Here is a 21643-nt window from a genome sequence, read left to right on the forward strand (position 1 = left end):
CCCCCCCCCCCCCCCCCCCCGCCGGAGCCGCTCACTGGCAGGTGCTGGGTCTCACCGTGCCTCGAGCTTGGTGATCCCGTGTCATAGGCTTCGTTTAAGTTTGAGCTATTTCTCGCTTTCTGATTCCAAGGCGCCCCATTTGGTTTGCCGTGAGGGAGAGCCTGGCCACTTTGCTTTCTAGCACACCCCGGTCCTTACGAGATCCCAGCCTGTGCTACCGTGGCCGTTCCCGGGGTCCACGCCGTTGTCTCGCGGAAGCGGGCAGGTGTCATCCTGGAGGGGAGCCTCCGAGGAGCGAGTCCCCAGAGACCCAGAGCTTGAGTGAGCTTGTGGCGGTGACAGGCTCTCTTGCCCACGCATGTTTATGACCGGAGGGAGTGGTATTTTACCTGTGAGGTGGTGCTTTTCTAGAGTTGTAGTGCCTCGCCCGTCCTCTCCCTGTGAAGTCAGAGGCGTCCGTGCTGCCGTGGCTCGGCAAGACCGAGAGGCCAGCCGTTGTCAGCTGGACTCGCTTCACAGCCAGGCGCGACGCTTCCTGGCGTCAGCTGGGCGCGCACCGCCGTGGGCTGTGTCGGCTGCAGGGGGCCCTGGCGCCGAGGACGCGCTCTGTCCATCGTGGCGGTGGGTGCCCTTGCCGTCTGGTGAGCAGCGCACTTGCTTTGAGCCCATCGACCTGCCTCTTCCTTCCCCAGCATGGGCCCTGCTGGTTTCCCAGATGTGGAAGCGTGGAGAAGACGTCTCTGCTCTTCAGTTACCTGAGACGGCTTTCCAGATAGTGCAGAGTAGCAGTTGTACCCCTGTGTGGTTTTTTCTTACCAGGCTGAGTGTCCTCCCTTCTTTCGTTAGTTCCTTGTATCTACCTCTCCTCCCACCGATCCACCCATCCGTCCACCCGCCCACCCACCCGGGCTGCTGCACGGGTCACGGCTCGGTCTGGACGTGCTAATTGTGCAGTGCTGTTCGTACTTGTAGGATGGGGAGTGCTGACCCCACCACCGAATGCCGGAGGGTCCCTACCCTAATTGTCCTGACCCCCAAATGCCCCACGAGCTTCCCAGAGTGCTTAGAAGGGCACCACCACCCTTGGGAAGTTTTTCCAGGGCTATCCATGGAAAGATAGACCTTAGTGAAACTACCTTAGTGGCTTAAACCGTATTTTTTTCCCTATTGCAAAAGTCCTAAGTGTTAATTCTGAAAATTTGCATTCTCTTTTGACTCTCTACCTTTCTGCAAAAAGTGAAGGGTTGTAGTTAGCACCACCCCTGATGTTCTTTCCCGGGGGCCCACGGTCCTGTTCCTGGCATTTTTCTGAGCAATGTTCTCTGCTTGCTTCTGCATACAGACAGGTCAGGGTTGGAGTTCTTGATGCAAATGGTGTTGTTGATAAAGATGGGATTATTTTACAAATTGCTTTTTCAACAATAATACGGCAGGGTAGCATTTCAAAGAATTTATTTAAATCATCCCCTAAAGCCATCTCATGATTTGAGAAGGCAAGTGTGATACTTTATAAATTAAATGACCGTTTTTACATCTCGTGCCCGAGTATGCACTTGCGGCCTGCTTGAGATGGCGGATTATCTGTCCCGGGCTGGGCAGTGTCTTCTCTGCCTCCCCAGGTGCACTCGGCTTAGCCTGTGCGCGTGTTGGTCTCCCCGTCACCCTGAGCTCTGGGGGTCAGAGCTCCCAGCTTTCTCAGCTCAGCATCCCCGGGGTACAGGGCTCGGTCCTGACGGGTGGCGCTGTGGGCAGTGTGGGGAGCAGGCCGGGTGCAGCTCTCCGACGGCAGTACGTGTGCAGTGCGTGTGTTCGTGCTGATGGGATGAGTGGGACATGGAATCCGGTCCAATTTCAGATGCAGCAGGTCCGCTTAAACTCCATTGTCGGTAGTCCTGTGTGTGGTGTCAGTGCTGCCTGCGGGAGTCTGTAGCACCTTCCTTGTGCTGGCTCGGGGGCCCGTCAGTCCTGCCTGGCTGGGAGAAGCCACGTAGGGGCGTTCGGGGCCACGGTCCGGGGTGCCCTGTGCCGCACTGCCGTTCTATGGCCGGCGGCCTCGAGCAGCTTGTGGAGTAGCTTGTGGGGCGTCTGCGTGGCGTGGGTCAGGATTAGTTAAGCCCACATCCCCGTGGCCCAGAGGGCTGGGCGCCCAGAGCCCCTGCTCCGGCCCCGGCGCCTGCGGCATTGGTCCTGAGGCCCCGCCTCCGTTGTTGACAGGCTTGTCCCATTCCTGTGAATTTACCCTTTCCCCCTTTGAATTGTGTTTCTTCTTCTGAACCCCAGGATTGCCTGGAATCCCTCCACGTCCGTGGCTTCCTGTCATTTGTGATCTCAGGGGAGCAGTGTTCCTGGTCTCTCCCCGTCACCTGGGGCAGCACATGTTTGGGGGGCAAAGCGCTACGTAGCACGGGCTCTGTGGCTGCCCACGGGAAGGCTTCTCGTCCCAAGGCTTCCCTGGTGGCTCCCCGTTCGGGGTGCCGCCCCGCCTGGTCCCCCTCCTTGCTCTGGGGACGTGGAGGCAGCATGCCCTGCTGGGAGGCATGCATTACCTTTGGCGTCGGTGGGGCTTGAGTTGTAACCTCTCACGACTGTTGGCCATTTTGGGGTCTGCCTCTGAGGACCCTCCCCGCCCCCCACCCCACGGCATCGAGTCTCCCGGGCCTCGTGGCAGATGGTGCAGTGAGTTAGCGCCTGACCGACAGCACCTGTGCTGAACGTGCTGCGTTCGCTCTTGGTTTGGTCTGGGCTGTGCCCCCAGGAACCGCTAGAGCCCCATCTTCTGTGGGGACCCCCAGGAGGACCCCATAGCAGCTGCGCCAGCCTTGGGGAGTTCTGTTCTCGGCTCTGACCCTGTGCTTGTGACGCAGGCCTTCTGGGGTGTTCTGTGCTGCCCTCTGCACCTTTTTGCATGTTGGCAGATGTTTTCTCTGGGAGGACGGATGTTTATCTCATTCTGACAATAAGGGTCATTCCGATTCTCTCTGCTTTTTTGAAGACAGATTGGCATAGGGGTTCTCTGAGTTAGATGCCATTACTTGATCACATTCAAGAGTGACAAATAGACCATTGTAAGAGGTGACGCCTGAAAGAGGCTGCCCAGCCGACCTTTTCTGGCATAAGGCAGTAAGTCAGCTAAACAGACCGAGAAACATCTCCGAGGCCTGTGTCCCGCGCTCCTGCACTGGGGGGCCCGTTGCCCCTGCAAGCTGGGGAAGAGCTGGAAGCCTGGGGAGGCTCTGTTGTAACGGCGGAGGAAACATCTCGGTGCTTTGAAGGCCCTGGAAAGAGAGAATGCATCGATGGAAAACTTCTCAAGAAGAGTCCTCTGATGATTGTCGGGAGTCTGTTCCCTGAGATGGAGGGTGAAATCAGACCTGCTCGACGGTGACGGGATGTGGGGCTGAGTCCGCCGGAGCCAGGGGGGGCCGCTTATGCTTGTGCCAGCCACATTGCTCTTCCAGCAGGAAGGCGTCGTGACGGCGGCCCTCGTGTGCTTGGTAACGGGCCCGGGGAGACCTCGTTTCCTGCTCTGTAGACAGAGGTTGTGCGGAGTTGGTGCCTCTCATCTGGGCCGCCTCGAGACTTCAGAGCCAGCCTTTTGTGGCAGAGCCACGGTGGGACCTCATTGGAGGTCTCCCAGGACAGCTGAGTTCCGAGGCCAGGCACCTTGCTGGGCCGTGGCCAGGGGGCAGCGTGGTGCCCGGCTGTGGGAGGGAGAGCCTGCAGCCCACAGGGCAGCCGGGACAGGGCACAGGTCCCCGGCAGGCTCAGACAGAGAGGAGGGAGCTCAGAGCCAGTCAGGCCAGCCTGGGGACGTCTTCATCACAGTCCTGATCAGAGGGGAGGGGCTCTGAGTGATGCAAGAGAGGGCATCGCCTCTTACTTGTCTCTGTGCCCAAGGCCCTGGAGTGTAGGGACGGAGCCACCACGGGGAGCACCTGCTGTGTGTTGTCGCATAGCCCCAGTGAGGGGACAGCTGTGTCGCACGAGGGACAAGTTATAGGCAGTGTGGCCCATCCATACCTTGGAATGTTCTACTACGGAAAGGACTGAAGTGCTGGCACAGGCTGTGGCCTGAATGATGCCGGGAGCATGGCGCTGAGTGAAGGGAGCCAGACAGGGGAGGCTCCATACCGCACAGCCCCATTACCTGGACTCCAGAATGGGCAGATCCATGGAGGCAGAGCACAGAAGAGTGGTTGCCAGGGGCTGGGGGAACAGGGAGTGCCTGCTGATGGGCTGGCTTGAGGTGGTGAGAACATTCTAGAATTCCATGGTGGTGATGGTTATCCAACTCTGTGAGACACTAAACCCCACTGAATTGTGTGCTTTGAAAAGGCGAATTTTATGGTATGTGAACTACATCGATAAAATAACCCCCTGAATGAAACCAAAACACAGAAGTGCTTGTTGAATGAGCGGGGGAGTGAAGGATTGAGTGGGGATGGAGTGAGTTTCCCAGGCGCAGCCCCTGCAGACGTGCTCCCGGGCGCACCAGGGACGTGCGGTGACAAGGGACTGAGAGCAGAGTGGCTGGGACATGTCCTCACGGCTGTACACGGCTGGGCTGGATGCACGTCCAGGGCTGGGCCTGCGTGTGTAGACCTGTGTGGCCCATACGCAGGGCCTGGCCGGGCTTGGGTCTGGACTTGACTGGCCTTTTACCATTGTGGTTTCTGTCGTGAACAGAGAGCAGAGTGGAAGGGGGTTCCCTGCGGCTCTTGCAGCCACGCGCTGTGACGTGAGGCGAGGCTGTGTTGGGCTGCCTCTGAGGAGGGCCAGCGTCCTGACCACGCTGCCACGGGCTGCCCCAGGGGCCATGTGTGCCGTTTCTTTGCACCGTTTCCAAGGGGCACAGTGGTGATGATAACAGACGTGTGAGGGGATCATGAGCGAGGACACTGGAACCGTGGGGAGGAGCGCCTGGCACCTCATAGCTACTCAACAGGTGTTAGTAGTTAGTGTTCTTAGAATCATTGTCATCTCTACCTACTTAAACCTTCCGAATGTGTTTTTGGCAGAAATGTTTCTTTTCTTCAGGAACGTTTTTTTTGCAAAGATGCCTTGCATGTTTGCAAAATAAAACAAAAGTAAATAAAATGAAAAATTAGAATACACAATTTTTAAAACATTTATGAGTGTTGTGCTGGATGATAGCAGCTTTTGTAAGGATCTAAAATTAGTTCATTCAGATGTCTGATAAGCCGTTTCAATTAAGTGTCTGTTTTACATTTTAAAACTTCTAAGTTATGTTCTCTCATTGGGTTTTTTATATTTGAAGAAAGAGGCTGTTGGGAGCACTACTGCGTTCTTACTCTTCAGGCTCTTGCTTTCCTGGGTGTTTGCCTGGAGCCGAGGGGTCTTTACCCAGCATGGTTTTGGAAACTCTCACCTTGGGAACCAGTTTTTAGAGAAATTATTGTCTAATGAGTATGTGATCATATTAGAGGCAGAATTTTAAAAATCTTACGAAAAAACTTTCAGATCTGTGTTAAGAATAAGTCATGTCTTTTAGGCCTTCTCTTTTTAGGAGATGAAATGCTTGAGAAGCAATAATTTATAATATATTAATTGTGTTAATTAATTGGCAAAGACTCAGAATATTAATTATCTGCAACTAATTAGGTATTAAAATGGAGAGCCATTAAGTGATGAGGTGGAAGCCTATGAGCCATCTAGTTCAAGCAAGAAAAACGGGCCCTGTGGTGACCTTGCCGGCCACGTGCAGGTCTCTGCCACCCCACCCCACCCCTGCCCCGTGGTGTGTCCTGTGGGTTAACCACTTGCTGTCTTTTCCATGCTCCGTGGCACACAGATGAGGAGGATGTGGACACTGCCGACGTCTCCCGCGTGCCCGCAGACGTGCTGCGTAACGTCGAGGCCGACACGTACTGGTGCATGAGCAAGCTGCTGGACGGTATTCAGGTGAGCCCCTGCCGGCCTGGACTCCGGGCGGATGCCCCTCCACTTCTGAAACCAGTGTCACGGGGGACGGGGAGGCGGGGGCGCCGGGCCTGACGCGTAGGCCTGCCTCCGTGCTCAGCTGGGCCACATGCTGCCTTCTGAAGCTGCCCTTTCTATGCCTGGACTGTGCGGCCTCCGCAGGGTGGACGGTGCGAGAAAGACCGTGTGCGTGTGCGAGTGCGCGCACACCCCTGCGTCTGCAGACAGCCGCGGTGTCCTGAGGGTTCCAGCAGTGCGTGGCTCCTAGGGTGTGGGCTCTCCCCTCCCCTGCAGAGTCTGATCCCCACACATTCCGAGCCCCCAGCTCTGCTGCCGGTGACGGCGGGTGGTCCTAGCACTGGATGTCGGTTGTTGCTGATAAGTCATCTCATGTCCATGCCCGGTGAGCTGTACTCAGGGCAACCCGCCCCTTATAGGGCATCTGAATTAGGGCCTCCGCTCCTCACCTGTCACCCTGGGCCTACGAGCAGCTGGCCTCACAGTGTCTGCTGGCCCCAGGCTGGGGCTCTGCTTGTGGGGGACCGCAGCCGTGCCCGGTCCCCGAGGGCAGCAAGGCTGCTGGAAGCCCTGCTCCTTGTGGTTGGGCTCTGCTGAACTTGGTGTCAGTCGGGACGGATGGCAGAGATTTTCGCAGAAAGGCCGCAGGTCTCCCAGGGCCAGGGGTGATTTTCTGGAAGTGGTTTGGGGGAAGGACCCTACACAGAGTAGGAAGGCGGACTGGAGCCTCTTGATGTGGCATCTGTGGCCAAGGTAGATGGAGGCCCTCCGGTGGGGTGTGGACCATCTTAGGCTCACTCTTTCCTACATGCACGCTCTGTGCTAGGGGCTGCGTGCTGTCCTGGGGAGGGAGAAGCCGTCAGGCAGAGGTCTCCCAGGAGCTCAGCGTGGGGCACAGGGTAGACCCGGAGAGGGCATAAGACACGTGCTCCTGGGGACCCGATTTGGGAATGCAGTGAGACTTGGAGGAGGGGTGACGGGGGTGGGGGTTGGGGTGTAGGGCCCAGAGCAGGGGTTGGTTGATGGAGGTTTTCATGGGCTGGGTTCATTCCAAAGATGGCTGCCCTGGAGACAGAGGCTGTGTGGGCATCTGTGCGCTGTGCCGGGACCCCTTTTGTCGCAGGTGAGTAGGGGTGCTTCCATCTGAAGAGAGAGAAGTTGATGGGGTGCACCTGTCACCTGCGTTTCCCGCCAGGCTGGGCCTTCCTGAGCCATTGTCGTGGTGCTGTTCCCGACGCCGCTGCCCATGGAGGCCTCGGCTCAGCTGCTGGGTTAGAAGGGGCCCGAGGAAGGCTTTTGCACGATGTAGTCTCTGGATTTGGGTCCTGAGGTTTAATTGGAATAAATTAGCCAGAATGACCGTGTGGGAGAGAACAGTGTGGGCTCACCGTACTTTTGATAACTGAGGAGCGACAAAGAGCAAGTAGAAGCCTTCCTGTAATAACGAATAGGAACCTTGTTTTTATCTTACAGAGAAAAACACGCCTGCTCGATTTTGGCCCAAGCCTCAATTTATCATTCCCTTCCATTGTTAATGTTTTCATATGTGTTAGTCTTTCTCCCCAAAACGTAAGACTTGTTTTTCCCCTTTAGAAGAGGGATTGAATCATAATGTGAGACTTTATAAATTTCAAATGTCACTTCTTTGATCATGAGTGATGGAATTCCTGCCATTTAAATACAAGATTATCCTGCTTCTATTTGTGAATAAAATCAGCTCTGCACTGGAAGTGACACAGACTTTTCATTTGTCACCTGAGGTTTGCTGTCTGTGGGATGGCTTTGGGACTAGGGCGCTCTCCTGGTTCTTGCGTTCACCTTGCTCCGCGGGCCGCTGGGAGCCACAGTGCCCCGACGTGAGCAGTGCTGAGAGGTGCCATTTACCAGCACCGGGGGGTTCGGGGGGATCTTTCTTTCCCTGAGATGAGGCAAGCTCCTCTGGGGGGCTGTTGGGTGTATGTGGGTGCCCCTGCTGCCTGTGTGGACAGGTGTGAGGGTCTGAAGGGATGGAGAAGCAGGAGGAAAGATGGACCAGGTGGCGGTACCCTGAGGAGCTGGAAGCTTCTGTTGCCATGCTCGCTCTCCTACTCCTCGGCTTGCCTGTCCTCTCTGCTCTCCTGACGACACAAGAGCTATCTTCCCGGGGCACCTTCTCATCACGTCACTGCCCTGGTTGAAAGCTGTTGAGAACTCCTGTTTGGCCTTGTTAAGTGTAGCCCTGTCAGTCCGGCCTTTGCTGGTTCCTGGCATTTTAGGAAGTTCAGGGTTGTCTGTCGAGTTACGCTCAATCCACGTGCCAGAGAGACTGCACGACCGTGCAGCGGCTCTCCTCGGCAGCCGGCATGGGGCTTCCCATGATCAGCTGGCAGTCACAGTGGGACCGCGGTGCGGCGGTGGTGGCTAGCGTGTCCTGAATGGCTCTTCGCTTCACAGCAGAGCAGATGTCACAATCTGCACACACAGATCGCTTGCCTGGGGTCAAAGAGTGTGTGTTGGAACCCCCATGTGAGCCCTGAAGCCTGTGGTTTTCTACTCTGCTTTGTAATCGTGTCCGGCTGAAATCAGCAGAAATGACTTCCATTTTGCTGGGTACATTCTAGAGGGCAAACACCACATCTGCTCGGTTTTCTGGAGATGTAACTGTGTGTTGGGCTCACCTGGGGCCTCAGTCTGGGACTCTGTTCTGCATTGGGTCGCAGGGTGGTGAGCACCTGCCGTGTACGGGTGCTGCATATAGTCACCCACCTGCCGTCCCTGCGGGATGTGCATCCTGGTGGCCGGGGGTGCGGGGAGAGGACTGCCGATGGAGGGCAGCGTTCTGCGGGCTCTGGAGGAGGGGGACCAGAGTTCTGGGGGTTGGGAGGCTCTGGTCCCAGGAGGATGACAGACTAGGTCTGAGAAGAAGCCACTCCTTCCCAGCATATGCTTGGAGGCGTTGGGTGACGTTGAGCAAGAATTGTCTAGAATGAAAAGCTGGACTCCTTACCAAGGGGAGGGGAGTCCTCCAGACACGAGGGGGGATGACCCCGCTAGTGGATGCTAGTAAGTTTGAAGGGAATGATCTGACACAGTCAGTAATGCATAACAGTTAAGGTTTTATTGTCCTGGCCAGGGGTAGAAATGAGATGAGGCCGAGCCTGGGTAGGGAGTGGCATTGAAGTCCACCGGCCTGTCTTGCACTTTGAGCCGGTGTTTTATCCACGAATGGTCCTGTAATGTCGGACGCTGGCCATTTGGGGAATATTGGGTGACGGAGGTGCGCAGATCTTCTAGAAGTGTTACCCCCATCTGGTAGCGTTACCCCCGTCTTGTCAGAAGAAGCTGGTAAGCCCAGAGTGGCAGATATAAGTTCTTCAAAATTCAGAGTTTGGCTTAAAAACTCTATATTATTACTGGCAGCACCTCCTGTCGATTGTTTTCCTTGAAATGACAGTCTTTGTTCATTTTTGAGAAAATGTCTGCCAAATACCTAAGTTTGAATAACCAGTTTGACTGTTAGTCATTTCTTCTAGTGAAAATGATGTTTCTTGAAAAATGTTACCTAGTTCGGCTCACAGCACCAACAATTGACCAGGGGCATTTTTAGAAGAAATCACTGTTCTTTGGTACCTATCTCAAGTGCTTTCTGTGTTCTTCCCACTTTGCCACACAGAATATTGAAAAGATGTTTATTTGAGGGTTGAGATCTGATGCAATATTAATAATAAAATTAGGAACTTCATCAAGGACATCCTTAAGCGAAATTGCCTTTTATTCGTCTTTTTCACCATGAGTGCGTGGGGCTAAGAATGCAGTTTGGGGGCACTGCCTCGACTCACGCCAGTCTGTCTGCACTTGACCCACCTTTTGTGGCAGCTGTGCTGGCGGCAGCACGGTGACGAGGTAAATAATGTTGCTATTATTAGGAACGTGGTTTTGCTCTCAGAGACCGCTGGAAAGGGTCTCCTGGACGGCATCAGTGGGCTGACCGCCCCAAAGAACTGCTGCCCTGGGGCTGCTCTCCCAGCACAGGCCTGTGGTTCTGCCACAGAAAAGACCCCCGAAGATGAGCTCACGACGGGAAAAGTACGAGACAGAGAAAGTGTGCTTGGGAGTGAATCAGCTGGCACTGTGATTAGCAGGGATCGAGGGATTGAGTCCCAGGGACTCGACATCCTACAGCAGCGACATGAACAGAACCAAAACAGTTAATTAACATGAAGAACAAGACTCTGAAAGAAGAGCTCGTGGATTTTCGAAAAGAGCCCAACAGAACTTCTAGCAACCAAACTTAGGGTTGTTGAAATTTACCATTCATTAAACACAGCAGAAGAGAGGATTAAAGTAGAAGGAGAAAGTTACTGGGAGGCAGCAGCGAGGGAGGGCACAGATTTGGAAGAGAGGTTAGGGCAGGACAGCATGAACAACGGGCCTGGGATGGGAAGACATGCTGCGCGAGCCCCCACGCACGCAGGTGGTGGCCGGGAACTTTCCAGCACCCGTGAGAGACATGGGCTCTTATGGTCACTAAACAAACAAGTCTCAAAAGAGGCATTAAAATATCACACCTGGAGAAACCAGAGGGAAGCTGCTACGTATGGGAGGTCAGAGAAAATGTCGCAGGGATGGCCAGCAACAGATGGATGAGTCGTTGGGGCCGACAGTTCGATGGGAAACAGGCTGCAGCAGGAACAGCAGAGGCCAGAATGAGATGGGATGTGTTTGGTGTTCTGGAGAAGGATAACTGTCAGCCAGATGGGATTTACAAACAGGATCGAGCTGTACGCTACTTATAAGACCCTCGCCTAAAACATAAGATTACAAAACGGCACGAAGGAAGGGGTTGAGAGGAACACAACAGGTGAACACTAACTGAAATAATAGCTAGGCAGCAGTGTGGCTTTTATGCGTTATTAGAGGAAACAGATTTTAAGGCGGAAAGCATTATTTGGGATAAAGAGCATCACTGCCGAGGGACAAGTAGATAGATTTACCAGGGAAGACACGATCCTCAGCGTTTGCTATGACAACATTGTGTGTGCATGGACAGAAGTGTATGTGGTGAGCGTGTGTGTTAGGAGGCAGGTGGGGAAGAAGAGAGGCAAAAATTTGGCGGAAGTTCCCCAAGACACTGTCAGTGCCAGATGCTGTTCTAAGTTCTTTGCATTTTTTTTAAAGATTTTATTTATTATTTATTTGACAGAGAGAGACAGCCAGTGAGAGAGGGAACACAAGCAGGGGGAGTGGGAGAGGAAGAAGCAGGCTCCCAGCGGAGGAGCCTGATGCGGGGCTCGATCCCAGAACGCCACCGGGATCACAGCCTGAGCCGAAGGCAGACGCTTAACAACTGCGCCACCCAGGTGCCCCAAGTTCTTTGCATTTGTTAACTGTTGGCGTTACCTCGGTTTCCCTCCAGCATGACTGTCAGGTGTTTCCCGCTGTGGGACTAGTAAGTTGCAGAGTTGGGATTCAGACCTGCACAGTCAGCCCCAGCTTTCGTGCTTCTCAGTAATTAGCAGGTCAAGCAGACAAGAATTTGCAGGATCGTGACAGGTTTGTGCTGCAGACCTCATAAGGTTGAGCTACTGGCTATATCTGGAACCCCACGCCCAGCACACACAGCATGTTCCCTTTCTTCCAGCGTGCATGGGACAATCTAGAAACGGCTGAGCCGGCGGTTCCCACGGAGCTGTGCAGACCAGGGTCGGGGATTGGCATCATGCTGGCCTGTGGACTCACCCAGATTCCCTGGGGAAGGGGAGAGTGGGCCGAAGTCTAAGGCCGGGCAGCTGGGTCAGCTTTGGCAGCTCTGAGAAAGGCCCATAATTTGGCCCTCCCCAGGTTTCGGGCCTGCTCACTCGTTTCTGATGGATGGTGTTCTTGCGCTCAGTGTTTGTTTAGGGGATGTTCTTTTTATGGAGGGACCGTGGTCCTGGGAGAAAAGGAGAAGCAGCTGCATTTGCAGGTGAACTAGTCTTGTGGGAGAGGCTCGGTTCACAGTGTGGTGCCGGAGCTATTGCTGGCTCTCTGAGCAGTGAAGGGAGGCCCTCTGCAGGGCCCTCAGTGGCGGCGTGTGGGGCTAGGGAGGGCCTTCCGCGGCCCAAACTAGAGCCTAAGCTAGGTGGTGGTGGGTTGGGCGGAGAGAGCGCGCCGGGCTGACTGTGATGCCTCATCCACTGTGGTGCTGCTGTGAGTACCCATGGTGGGGTGGGCGCAGTGGGGGTTCCTGCTGCCTCCGTAGGGTGGCTGGGGAGGGTCTGGGGGTGGCAGCTAGATCAGGGTGCTAATCCTTTATTTTGTAGTGGAGTGGGCCGCGCAGATCTGCCCGGCGGGCCGCGCACTGGGAGGTTCTCACAGTGTGGGGGTGGCCCAGGCTGGCTGGGCACAGACGGGGGGGTGGTCGGGGACGAGATGAGGGGGGGCCCTCAGTGTGGAAGCCATGGCTGTCTGCTTCCGTGCTGTGTTTTCTAGGCTGCACTGTCCTCCGTGCTGGGGTGGGGTCCCCCTCAACCAGCTTTGATTGCGAATGCCTTTGAAAGTGCAGGTGTTCCCTTTCATTTCCCTCCTCGTGTTTCTCTTCCTTCCCAGCCGGGCTCCCTGCCCGCTTCCCGCGTTTGCCCTTCGCGTGCCTTGTTCTCTGGGTGCGTCGGGGGTCCGGCCAGAGATGGAAGTTTACAGATAATGTGGTGGGCTGTTACTTCTTACAGGGGCTCCTTGGAGGGTGTTTCTAGTGCCATTTGGGATTCGGGGCCAGCTGTGGGGAGGCATTGGGGTGTGGAGCCCCTCTGGAGCCCCTCTGTGCGGGGACTGGCTGCCATCGGGATGTGGTGCTGGCGCCCGCGGGGCAGGTTCCAGACGCAGCTCTCTGCGGGGGGTGGCCTTCACAGGCTCTTGGGGGGGTTCTTCTTGGGCTTTCCCTTCTCTGCACAGCACTAGCAGCCCCAGCGCCAGGGCTGTCTGCAAGCTCGTACTTGTTGAATTACGGCTTCCCCGTTTGCCTCCCCTGCAGTCATTCTATTACTCTTGGATTCATTACTTAACAGGACAGCCTCTTCGAGGAGAAAAGGGCCGTTGCCTTTTATAATTAGTCTTTTACATTTCCTTTCCTTGGGGAAGCATTACTCAGTTCTGAGAACTGGTCGGTGGCCTGGGTGTGATGGGGGTGTTGGGGAAAGGGATTGTGTTATCCTGGAACTTGTCAGAGAGAAGGCTGGAAATATGGTGGTGTGGCGACTCACTTAGAGGATGTCTGGGCCACTGCCAGCCCCGTCCCTGGGGGTTGCAGGGCCTGCTGTCCCTCAGATGTCAGCTGTTGAAGATAAGGCCAGTGAGGAGAGAAGGGACAGACGTATCACGGGAACCAGAGCGGGTGCGGGGAGCCTTGGAGAGCTTTATGCTCTAAGAAGGAGAGGGGCCCACAGCATGCTTGGAAGGTGGCCCAGGATCCTTAGAAATGAGCTTAGACAGCCAGAGCCTGGGGCAGCCAGAGGCCTGGGGGTGTTGTTCTTTCCCAGCTAAGCTCAGTGGAAACAGAAGAAGCGAGGGGCCGGTCTGTTGCTTGGAAAGGTGGCTTAGAGGAAGCTTGCTCACTTGGTCCCGATTTGGCTGTCTTCACCTGGAAGGAACTGCAGAGCTGTCATGGGGAGGGATGGAAAGCTGGGCCTTGTGCCCAGCCCTGTGGATGGAAGAATGAAGAAGGAGGCACCTAGTCCATGCAGATGTGTTCCTGTGTCAAACACGAGATGAATCATGCTCTGTGTGTGGAAGAATCTTTAGAGATGGGATTTTAGAGCCCTCGTCGATAAAATTGAGAATTCTTGGCATTGTTTTAGGAAGGTTTATGAAACAGATAAGAGTGTGTTGGTTACTGGGCTGCAGCAGAAGATTCATTAAGAATGAGTCATTGAGCAGCAAACACTTTAAAAATGAAAATTAAAAAAAATTCAATTCACAATAGCATTGAAAAATGTAAAATCCATGTCATTGCCTGAATGAATAGTTCATTCCTTTTAATTACCAAGTAGTATTTCACGGTATGAATATATCATAGCTTGTTTGTCCGTCCATCTTTTGGTGGAAGCCAAGGCTGTTTCTGGCCTGTGGTTGCTATGAGTAAACTTTTTGTGGACAGTCACGTGCATGTCTTCTTGTCGACATAGCCTTCATTTCTCTCTCTCGGCGCCGGGTGTAGCCTTGCAGGGTCGTGCTGTGGGAGTGTGTTTCGTTTCTGTGAAAAGCAGCCCAGCATTTCCCCTAAATGGGCTGTGCTGTTTAACACACCAGCAGCAGTATGCACGAGATGGGGCTGCACCAGCGCTGTCCTTCACGGACTCCTCTGTCTCGCCGGCCGGCAGTCTTCTGTTAGGAGGTGTGTGTGTCGGTGTAGAGGGTGGGGGCCGTGGGAGAGTGTTTGCCCCAAGTTTGCAGTGTGTCACTGCATTGTCAGAAGACAGTGTCTTCTCATGAGTGGACAATTTTAATTTTTATGAAATCTAATTGATCTCAAGAAGTCTAACTAAAAATTTAAAATCTAATTTAAGTAAAAACCCTTCACCTACCCCTAGCATGCCAGGGAATTCCCCTTTGTTTTCCTTCCAGAAGCTTTATAATTTTTGTTTTGATTTTTAACTTGACTTAATTTTTCTGTGGTGTGAGGAAGGCAGAGTGGTTCGTTTTTAAAATACAGGTTTCCTAGTTAACATAGCTAGTAGCATCATTTGTTGAAAACAGCTCCCCCCCCCATAGATTGCTTTGGTCCCTTTTCTGAAAAGCAAATGATTATATAAATGTGTGTCTATTTCTGGACATCTGTTCTGTTCCATTGATCTATTAATGCATCTTTATGCCAGTACATACTGTCTTAATTATTGTAGCTTTTCTTAGAGTCCGGTGGAGAGAGTCCTCCAACTTTGTTCTTTTTAAAATAAATTGTCACGAGTATTTTTGGTTCTTTATATTTTTATATAAAGTTTATCATTTTAGCAATTTGCTTTCAGAAAAGCCTTAGAAAAAGTAATAGGAGCTGGGGTTTGAATGGGATTATGTTGAATTTATATGTCAGTTTTCCCAAAATTAACAGCATTAACAATACTGAGTTTTTAAATTTAGACATTTTAAAATTTATCCTCACAAACATTTTGTAGTTTTCAGTGTATGGGTTTTGTTCATATGTTGTTAAATTTATTTCTAAATAGTTTGGGCTTTTTGATGCTACTTTAAAAAATGGTATAGCTTTGTTTTGTAAATTTTGTTTTTCAAATTTTACTGCTGCTATATACAAATATAATTGATTTTGTAAACTGACATCCTTTTCCAGCTAGTATTGTTGCGTAACAAATTGCTCCAAACTTCCCGACTTAAAGGAACTATTTTATTATGCTCACAGATTCTTTCAGTCAGGATTTCAATCAGGATATGGCCTGTATTGCTTATCGATGTGCCACAATGTCTGGAGCCTCAGGTGGGGAGACTTGAAGGTGGGTAAGGTGATGGTTAGGGGCTGGAATCATCTGAAGTCTCACCAATATATGTGTGAGCTCCTGGTACATGGGCTCAGGCAGGGTGGCGTAGAGGGTGCCCTGAGACTAGGACTACAGGGTGATTGCTGTCTCATGGCCTCTCCCTTTGACTCACCAGCCTCACAGCAAGGTGGCCTTATGATAGTCAGAGTTCTTACATAACAGGGCAAGGCTCCCAGTAAGATTTCCAGCCAACAGGATGTAAGGTGCATTTTTCATGACTGAGCCTCTGAAATCACACAGTATCACTTCTACTGTACTCTTGGTTGAAGCAGTCACAAGTCTTCCCAGATTCAAAGAGAGGGAAATTGGACTCTATCTCTTGATACAGGAGTGACATGGTCACATAGTAAAAAGATCATGCAGGATAGGAGATGCTATTGTGGCTACTTTTGGAAAATGTAATGTGCCTCACCTTTCTGGTGATCTTACTAAATTCACTGACTAGTTCTAGGAGCTTCTTGGTAGATGCCTTAGGAGTTTCTGTGTACACAATCATGTCATCTACACATAAAGAGAGCCTTACTTCTTTCTATACACTTGCATGGCTTTTATTTCCTTTTCTTGACTTATTGCATTGTCAAGGCCCTCAAGTGATGAGAGCAGACATTTTTACCTCCTTGCAGATACTGTGGGGAGAGTGAAGCATTCAGGCTCTCAACATGCAGTATGATGGTAGCTCTTGGCTTTTTATAGATGCCCTTTTTCAGGGTGGTTGCTGACAGTGCAAATACCACAGTCGAGTCTATATTTTTAATAAGCACTCTGGTTTATTTTGATAGGTCTTTACGTTTGAGGAATACTGGTATAAATGTCATAGGAAGTTGAGGATTGAATTCTTAAGACCTGGTGGAAGAAGACCAGGGTGTCAGATTATAGTTTGCTTTGCTGAGTCTTTTAAAAAAAATTATGAATTGATATTTTATCAAATGCTTTTTCTTCTGTTGATATGATCATATAATTTTTCTTACTTATTCTGTTAATGTAGCGGAGGACCTTAATGAACTTTGATTGTTAGGCTGACCTGCATTTCTGGGAAACCCCACTTGGTCATGAGATACTAGCCTTTTTTTGTATTTCTAGATTTTCTTTGGTAATATGTATTTAAAGATTTTCACCTCTATGTTCATGAGGAATATCGTGTTCTACTTTCTTTTCTTCTAATGTCTTTTTCATTTTTAACATTAGGGAAATGGTGGCCTATAATTTCTGAAAGAATTTGTGTAAGATTAGTATTATTTTTTCCTTAAACTTACATATTTGATAGAGTTGAACAGTGAAGCCATCTTGCCCTGGAACTTTCTTTGTGGGAAAGTTTTAACTATAAATTCAATTTCTGCTCTAGCTAGGGCTCCAGATTTTCTACTTCTTCTCTTGTCAGTTTTTTTAAAAAGCTTTTTTAAAAAAAGATTTTATTTATTTATTTGAGAGAGAGAGCGCACAAGAGAGCATAAGTAGGCATAGCGGCAGGCAGAGGGAGAGGGAGAGAGAGCATGAATGGGGAAGGGGCAGAGGGAGAGGGAGAAGCAGGCTCCCCATTGAGCAGGGAGCCTGATGTGGGGCTCGATCCCAGGACCCCAGGATTATGACCTGAGCCGAAGGCAGACGGTTAACTGACTGAGCCACCCAGGTGCCCCTCTTGTCAGTTTGACTTTGAAGGGATTTGGTCATTTTAAACAAGTTGTCTAATTTACTGGCATACTGTTGTTCATAATACTCTTTTATTCTTTTAATGTCTGTAGGAACTACAGTGATGTCTTCCCTTCCTAACACTGGTAATTAAACTTAGTGATATTTGTTCTGAGATCTGTCACATGGTCTGTCTTGGTGAGTATCTCATGTGTCCTTGGAAAGAATGTCTGGTTTGCTTTGTTGGGGGAGATTGTCATAAATGTCAGTCAGGTCAGGTTGGTTGATAGTGTTAGTCCAGTCTTCTCTGCTTTTACTGATTTCCTGTGTCCTTTTTCTATCAGCTACTGAGTGAGGACTTTTGAAATTTCTAATTATAATGGTTGATTTGTCTCTTTTAGTTTCGTCAGGTCTTGCTTCGCATAATCTGAATCTCATTTATTAGACACACACATGTAGGATTAGCTTTTAGGTTTTCTTGATGAATTTATATGTTCGTTATTTCTATTTATTGTTGTGAAATACTCCTCATTATTTCTGGTCATGTTTCCTGTTCTGGATTTCCGTTCATTGGATATTAACGTAGCCATTGCACCTCCCTTGGCTTAGTCTTGGTACATCTTTTTCTGTCCCTTTGCTTCCCATCTGTGGGTGTCTTGTTTACTGCGCGTTTCTTGTAGAGAGCTTACAGTTGGATTTTGCTTTATTTTTTTAAGTGTGTTTGGTTCATACACATTCATAGGTTTCCAGTGTCATTATTTGTAGGGCTGGGGCTTAGGCTGCCACCCTGGTATTTATTTTATATTTATTTTATCTTTTTTTTAATCCTCCCCCCCCACGTTCTTTTGGATGAATTGAGTAATTTTAAAAATTAATGGGCTTCGTTTTTAGAGCAGTTTTAGGTGTGTAGAAATACTCAGTAGAAGATATGGTCTCCGCAGGCTCCCTCCCAGGTCCTTACGGACGCGGCTCCTCCTCTTACCAGCGTCTCGCGTCAGTGCGGTGCGTCTGGTACAAGTGGGAGCCAGCGTTGGTCTGTTACTACTAGCTAGAGCCCAGAGTTGACACGAGGGTTCTCTCTTGGCCTTAGCCCGTCTCTGGGTTTGGACAGATTATTTCCCCCGTTACAGTCGCTCAGGGTCATTTCAGTGCCTTACAGCTCTACCCGTCCATCCTGTCTTCCCCTGAGACCCTTGACAACCCCTGGTAGTGGCTGAAAACAGGCTTTTAGCATCGTCCCCATTGTCGCAGTGGCTGACAGTGGGAGCACTGGGTGCTACATCAGGGCTGGGGGGAGCCTCCATCTTCGCTGCTATCCTGTGACCCGTGTCACCATGGAAGGCGGGCACTGGGAGGGAGGTTCCAGGTTCTTGGGTATAGCGACTCATTTAACACCCCCTAGTGCCTCGTGAAGCGGCCATTCCTGTCTCACAGACGAGAAGACGGGAGATCAGAGAAATGAAGCTCGCACTAAGGAAGTGAGGAGTTGGCTCGATATATTGTTACGACACTCCTCCACCTGAGCATGGTTTCTGAGAAACATGCCATGGAGCTCTGTCCTTGTCCTCGTCCTTCCCCCTCTTCCCCGAGACTATAATGAAGACATTGAGGGTGTAAGTGTAACCAGTGCCTCTAAGCTTGGAGGGACAGCTAATGTGATAGATGACATAATCAAGATTCAGAATGAGTTCAGCTGCCTGGAATGCCACCCGAGAACCAATCAAGTGAACGAGCTAATAGGAATAAATGAAGAGCCCTATGTTCAAGTTCAGAAACCCAACCAGTAATATAGGTCGTTGAAAGTGGTTTGGATAATTTTGGGCCACCTGTGTCTTTGGTGGGAGGCTCTCCTGGTCATTTGACCTGGATTAGGGCATCGGTCTGGCAGCTGACTCCCCTGCATCCTCTTTGCTCCTCTGTTACTCTGTGCCTTGCGGCCAGAGGCATCCTCTCTGAATGCACATCTTGTAAGCGTGGTGACTCCCCATCTTCACATCGGTACCTTCATTCCATGGCTGTGCTCTGGTCTTACCCTTCCCTCCCAGTTGGTCTCCCAGCCTCAGAATGGTCTTCTCCCACCTTACCCCAGCCTCCTTGCTGCCCCTCCAGCTGTCCTGGCCTGCATTCCCCTCCTGGGAGATGCCCTGCTATGGGCTGCTGCCACGGCTGTTCTGCGCACTGCTCCCTTCTTTCTGCCTCTCCACTCAGGCTTCATATCCTCAGCCTGGTCTCCAGGTGGGGCTCCCTGTTCTGTGCTGTGAGGGCAGGCGGGGCTTCCCACATCACAGTGAGCCCTTCCCATGTACTTGTGTGGCTTGCGTGATGAACATTTGTTTAACTGGTCTCTCTGTGAACACAAGGGCCCTTGGTTTTTCTCCCCGACTGTGTGGGGTACCCAAAGACCAGCCCAAGGTTCAGTGCCCCTGGAGAATCAGTATATAGTTGTACTCACAGCTATGATTCATTCTAGTACCAGCACACGAAGCAGAACCAGCCAAGTGGGGAGGCCCAGAGGAAAGCAGGGGTAAGCTCCCGCATGTTCTGTCTTGGTGGAGGCACACGGGACACATGTCACGTCGCCAGCGGTGAGTCATGACAGCAGGTGTGAAATGTCCACCTGAGAGCTCGTTAGAGACTCTGTGCCTGGGTTCTATGGAGAGCTTGTCACCTCGACACACTCTGCCTGGCACTTTCCAAAATTCCAGACTCCCAGAAGGAAAGCAGTTCAGCATAGGCCACACTGTTGGTTGAGGCCCAGTGAAGCATTCTTATTTGTTTGGGAATGATGGGAACGCTCCTGAACTCTTGGGTCTCCAGTGCCAGCTGAGGGAGGGCTGGCCTTGCACACGAGCCTGCCTGAGGACAGCAGTCCCAGACCTGCTCTTCTGTGGGCCATCTCTGCCAGGACTCAGCATGTCACATGGCCCATGGGAGGATGCAGTAAGTGGTTCTTGGGGAGAGGAAAGAGCTCCCAGTCTGACCCCATTCTGCCACGGACTGGACGGCTGCATTACTTGCAGTCGCCGGGGTGATGTCCTGTTGGGTGACACTGAGTGCAGCTGTGGCAGCAGGTTCTGCTCTCTGACGTCTGCGCTTCTGGGACCCCGTGGGGCACTTTGTCCAGGGCTGTGCACGGGGCCTGGGGGCACCTGTAAGAGATGATGGACGCAGAGGTCTTTTAGGCCATTGATTGCGAAAAGGACTTGCTGAGCTGTTCCAGAGATAGGTTCAGCACAGGAAGGAACCATGTTCCAGGGAGGGAGGCCAGGAGGCGGGGGTCTCTGGTTGGGGGCACAGCCGCTTGTCACAGGGGCTCCCGGAGCTGCGTGCTGTAGCTGGCGGAGGCTGTGGGGCCTCCAGCTCAGCCCGTGAATTTAATTTTCAGCTCGTCTCTGCAGTGCTCCTTCAGAAAATGTTATTCTGCTTTTCTCCCGAAGAGCATGAAAGTGCTGTTTGTTTTTGCCGAAGTGTGAGGTGGGGTGGCAGCAGATGTGAGGCTGGCCGTGTGCGTGCTTTGGTTTCTGCGAATACAGACTTTACCTTCTGTAAAACAGTCCCCAAAGGTCACTGTATTCCTCAGACCTTTCTTCCTCTGACTCGTAAGTTCCGTATAGCGTATTCTTTTTTAAAGACATAAAATCAAATCTCAATTAGAAAGGATATGAATGTTTACTTTTTCAGAAGGGGTGATATTATTACTGTTAGTATGTCCATAAATGTGTAGTATTCTGTGCCCATTCACAGCTTTGTGTAGCAGGTGTGTTCTCTGTGCCAGGTGTGTGTGCAGGTGCGTGTTTGGTCGGGGTGCTGGGGGCGGTGGCCTAGGCATACATCTGGTGTCCTGGCCTTGAGCAGGCAGAACCCGTGGGAGGTGCTGTGCTGGCGGGATCTTGCTGGGCCACAGGCACTGCCCCCCCCCCCCCCAAGGGAGGGCCTGAGTACCACGTGTCTCTCAGAGGGGCTGGTGCTGGGGCCACAGAATGTTCTTTCCCCCTTACACCTTCTCACTCAGCTTTCTGGCTCTGGAATGTCCTTGATGTGCCCTTCAAAGCCTTCCTGGCCACTGAGCAGGGCCACCCACGGCCTGGGCTCCCTCCGCTGACCACTGTGCCCTGCCTCTCTGGGCTCTGCCCGCTAAGCCCCATCTTATCATCTGGGTTGGAGCCTGTCTGAAGGCTGGTCTTTGCCTGGGACCCAAGTCCAGAATGCCAAGGCCACAGCCCGTCCATCAGTCTCTTCTGGTCCTTTCAAAACACAGAGGGTTGTTTTTTGTTTTGTTTTGTTTTGTTTTTGTTTTTGTTTTTTTTCCCCCTCAGATTTTGAAGGCTCTCAGGTGTTATTCTTTTCTCATTGTTGGATTTCCAAGAAAACCTATCTTCCCTACCTGGGTTTTGAACAAATTGAGAAATAAAACAAAATAGTGGCAGATGGAGACCGAAGAATAACTTTTATTTCTTCTAAATGAGAATCTTGAAATCCTATCTTAGTGTGAGAGCCGAATAAACCGGCTGACCGAATCCCAGGATTACTCGGGCTTACCCACCCCATCAGAGCCAGCG

At 51.7% G+C, this 21643-nt stretch overlaps 1 protein-coding gene across 2 annotated transcripts in view; it reads left to right on the plus strand.

Annotated features, from left to right (window-relative positions):
- The window catches only part of TBC1D22A (TBC1 domain family member 22A), a 318127-nt gene that overhangs the window by 167296 nt on the left and 129188 nt on the right, over nt 1-21643 (plus strand). The window contains exons 9-10 of one of the 2 annotated variants that reach the window (XM_040637731.1): nt 5813-5922; nt 7432-7683. In XM_040637731.1, the coding sequence (XP_040493665.1) occupies nt 5813-5922; nt 7432-7551 (230 nt within the window). In that variant the 3' untranslated portion in view covers nt 7552-7683. Of the gene's footprint in view, nt 1-5812; nt 5923-7431; nt 7684-21643 lie in introns of those variants that run through there. The other variant, XM_040637730.1, reaches the window with a different exon arrangement.

Source organism: Ursus maritimus, unplaced genomic scaffold (assembly GCF_017311325.1).
Source record: "Ursus maritimus isolate PB19 unplaced genomic scaffold, ASM1731132v1 scaffold_21, whole genome shotgun sequence".
Classification (NCBI taxonomy): domain Eukaryota; kingdom Metazoa; phylum Chordata; class Mammalia; order Carnivora; family Ursidae; genus Ursus; species Ursus maritimus.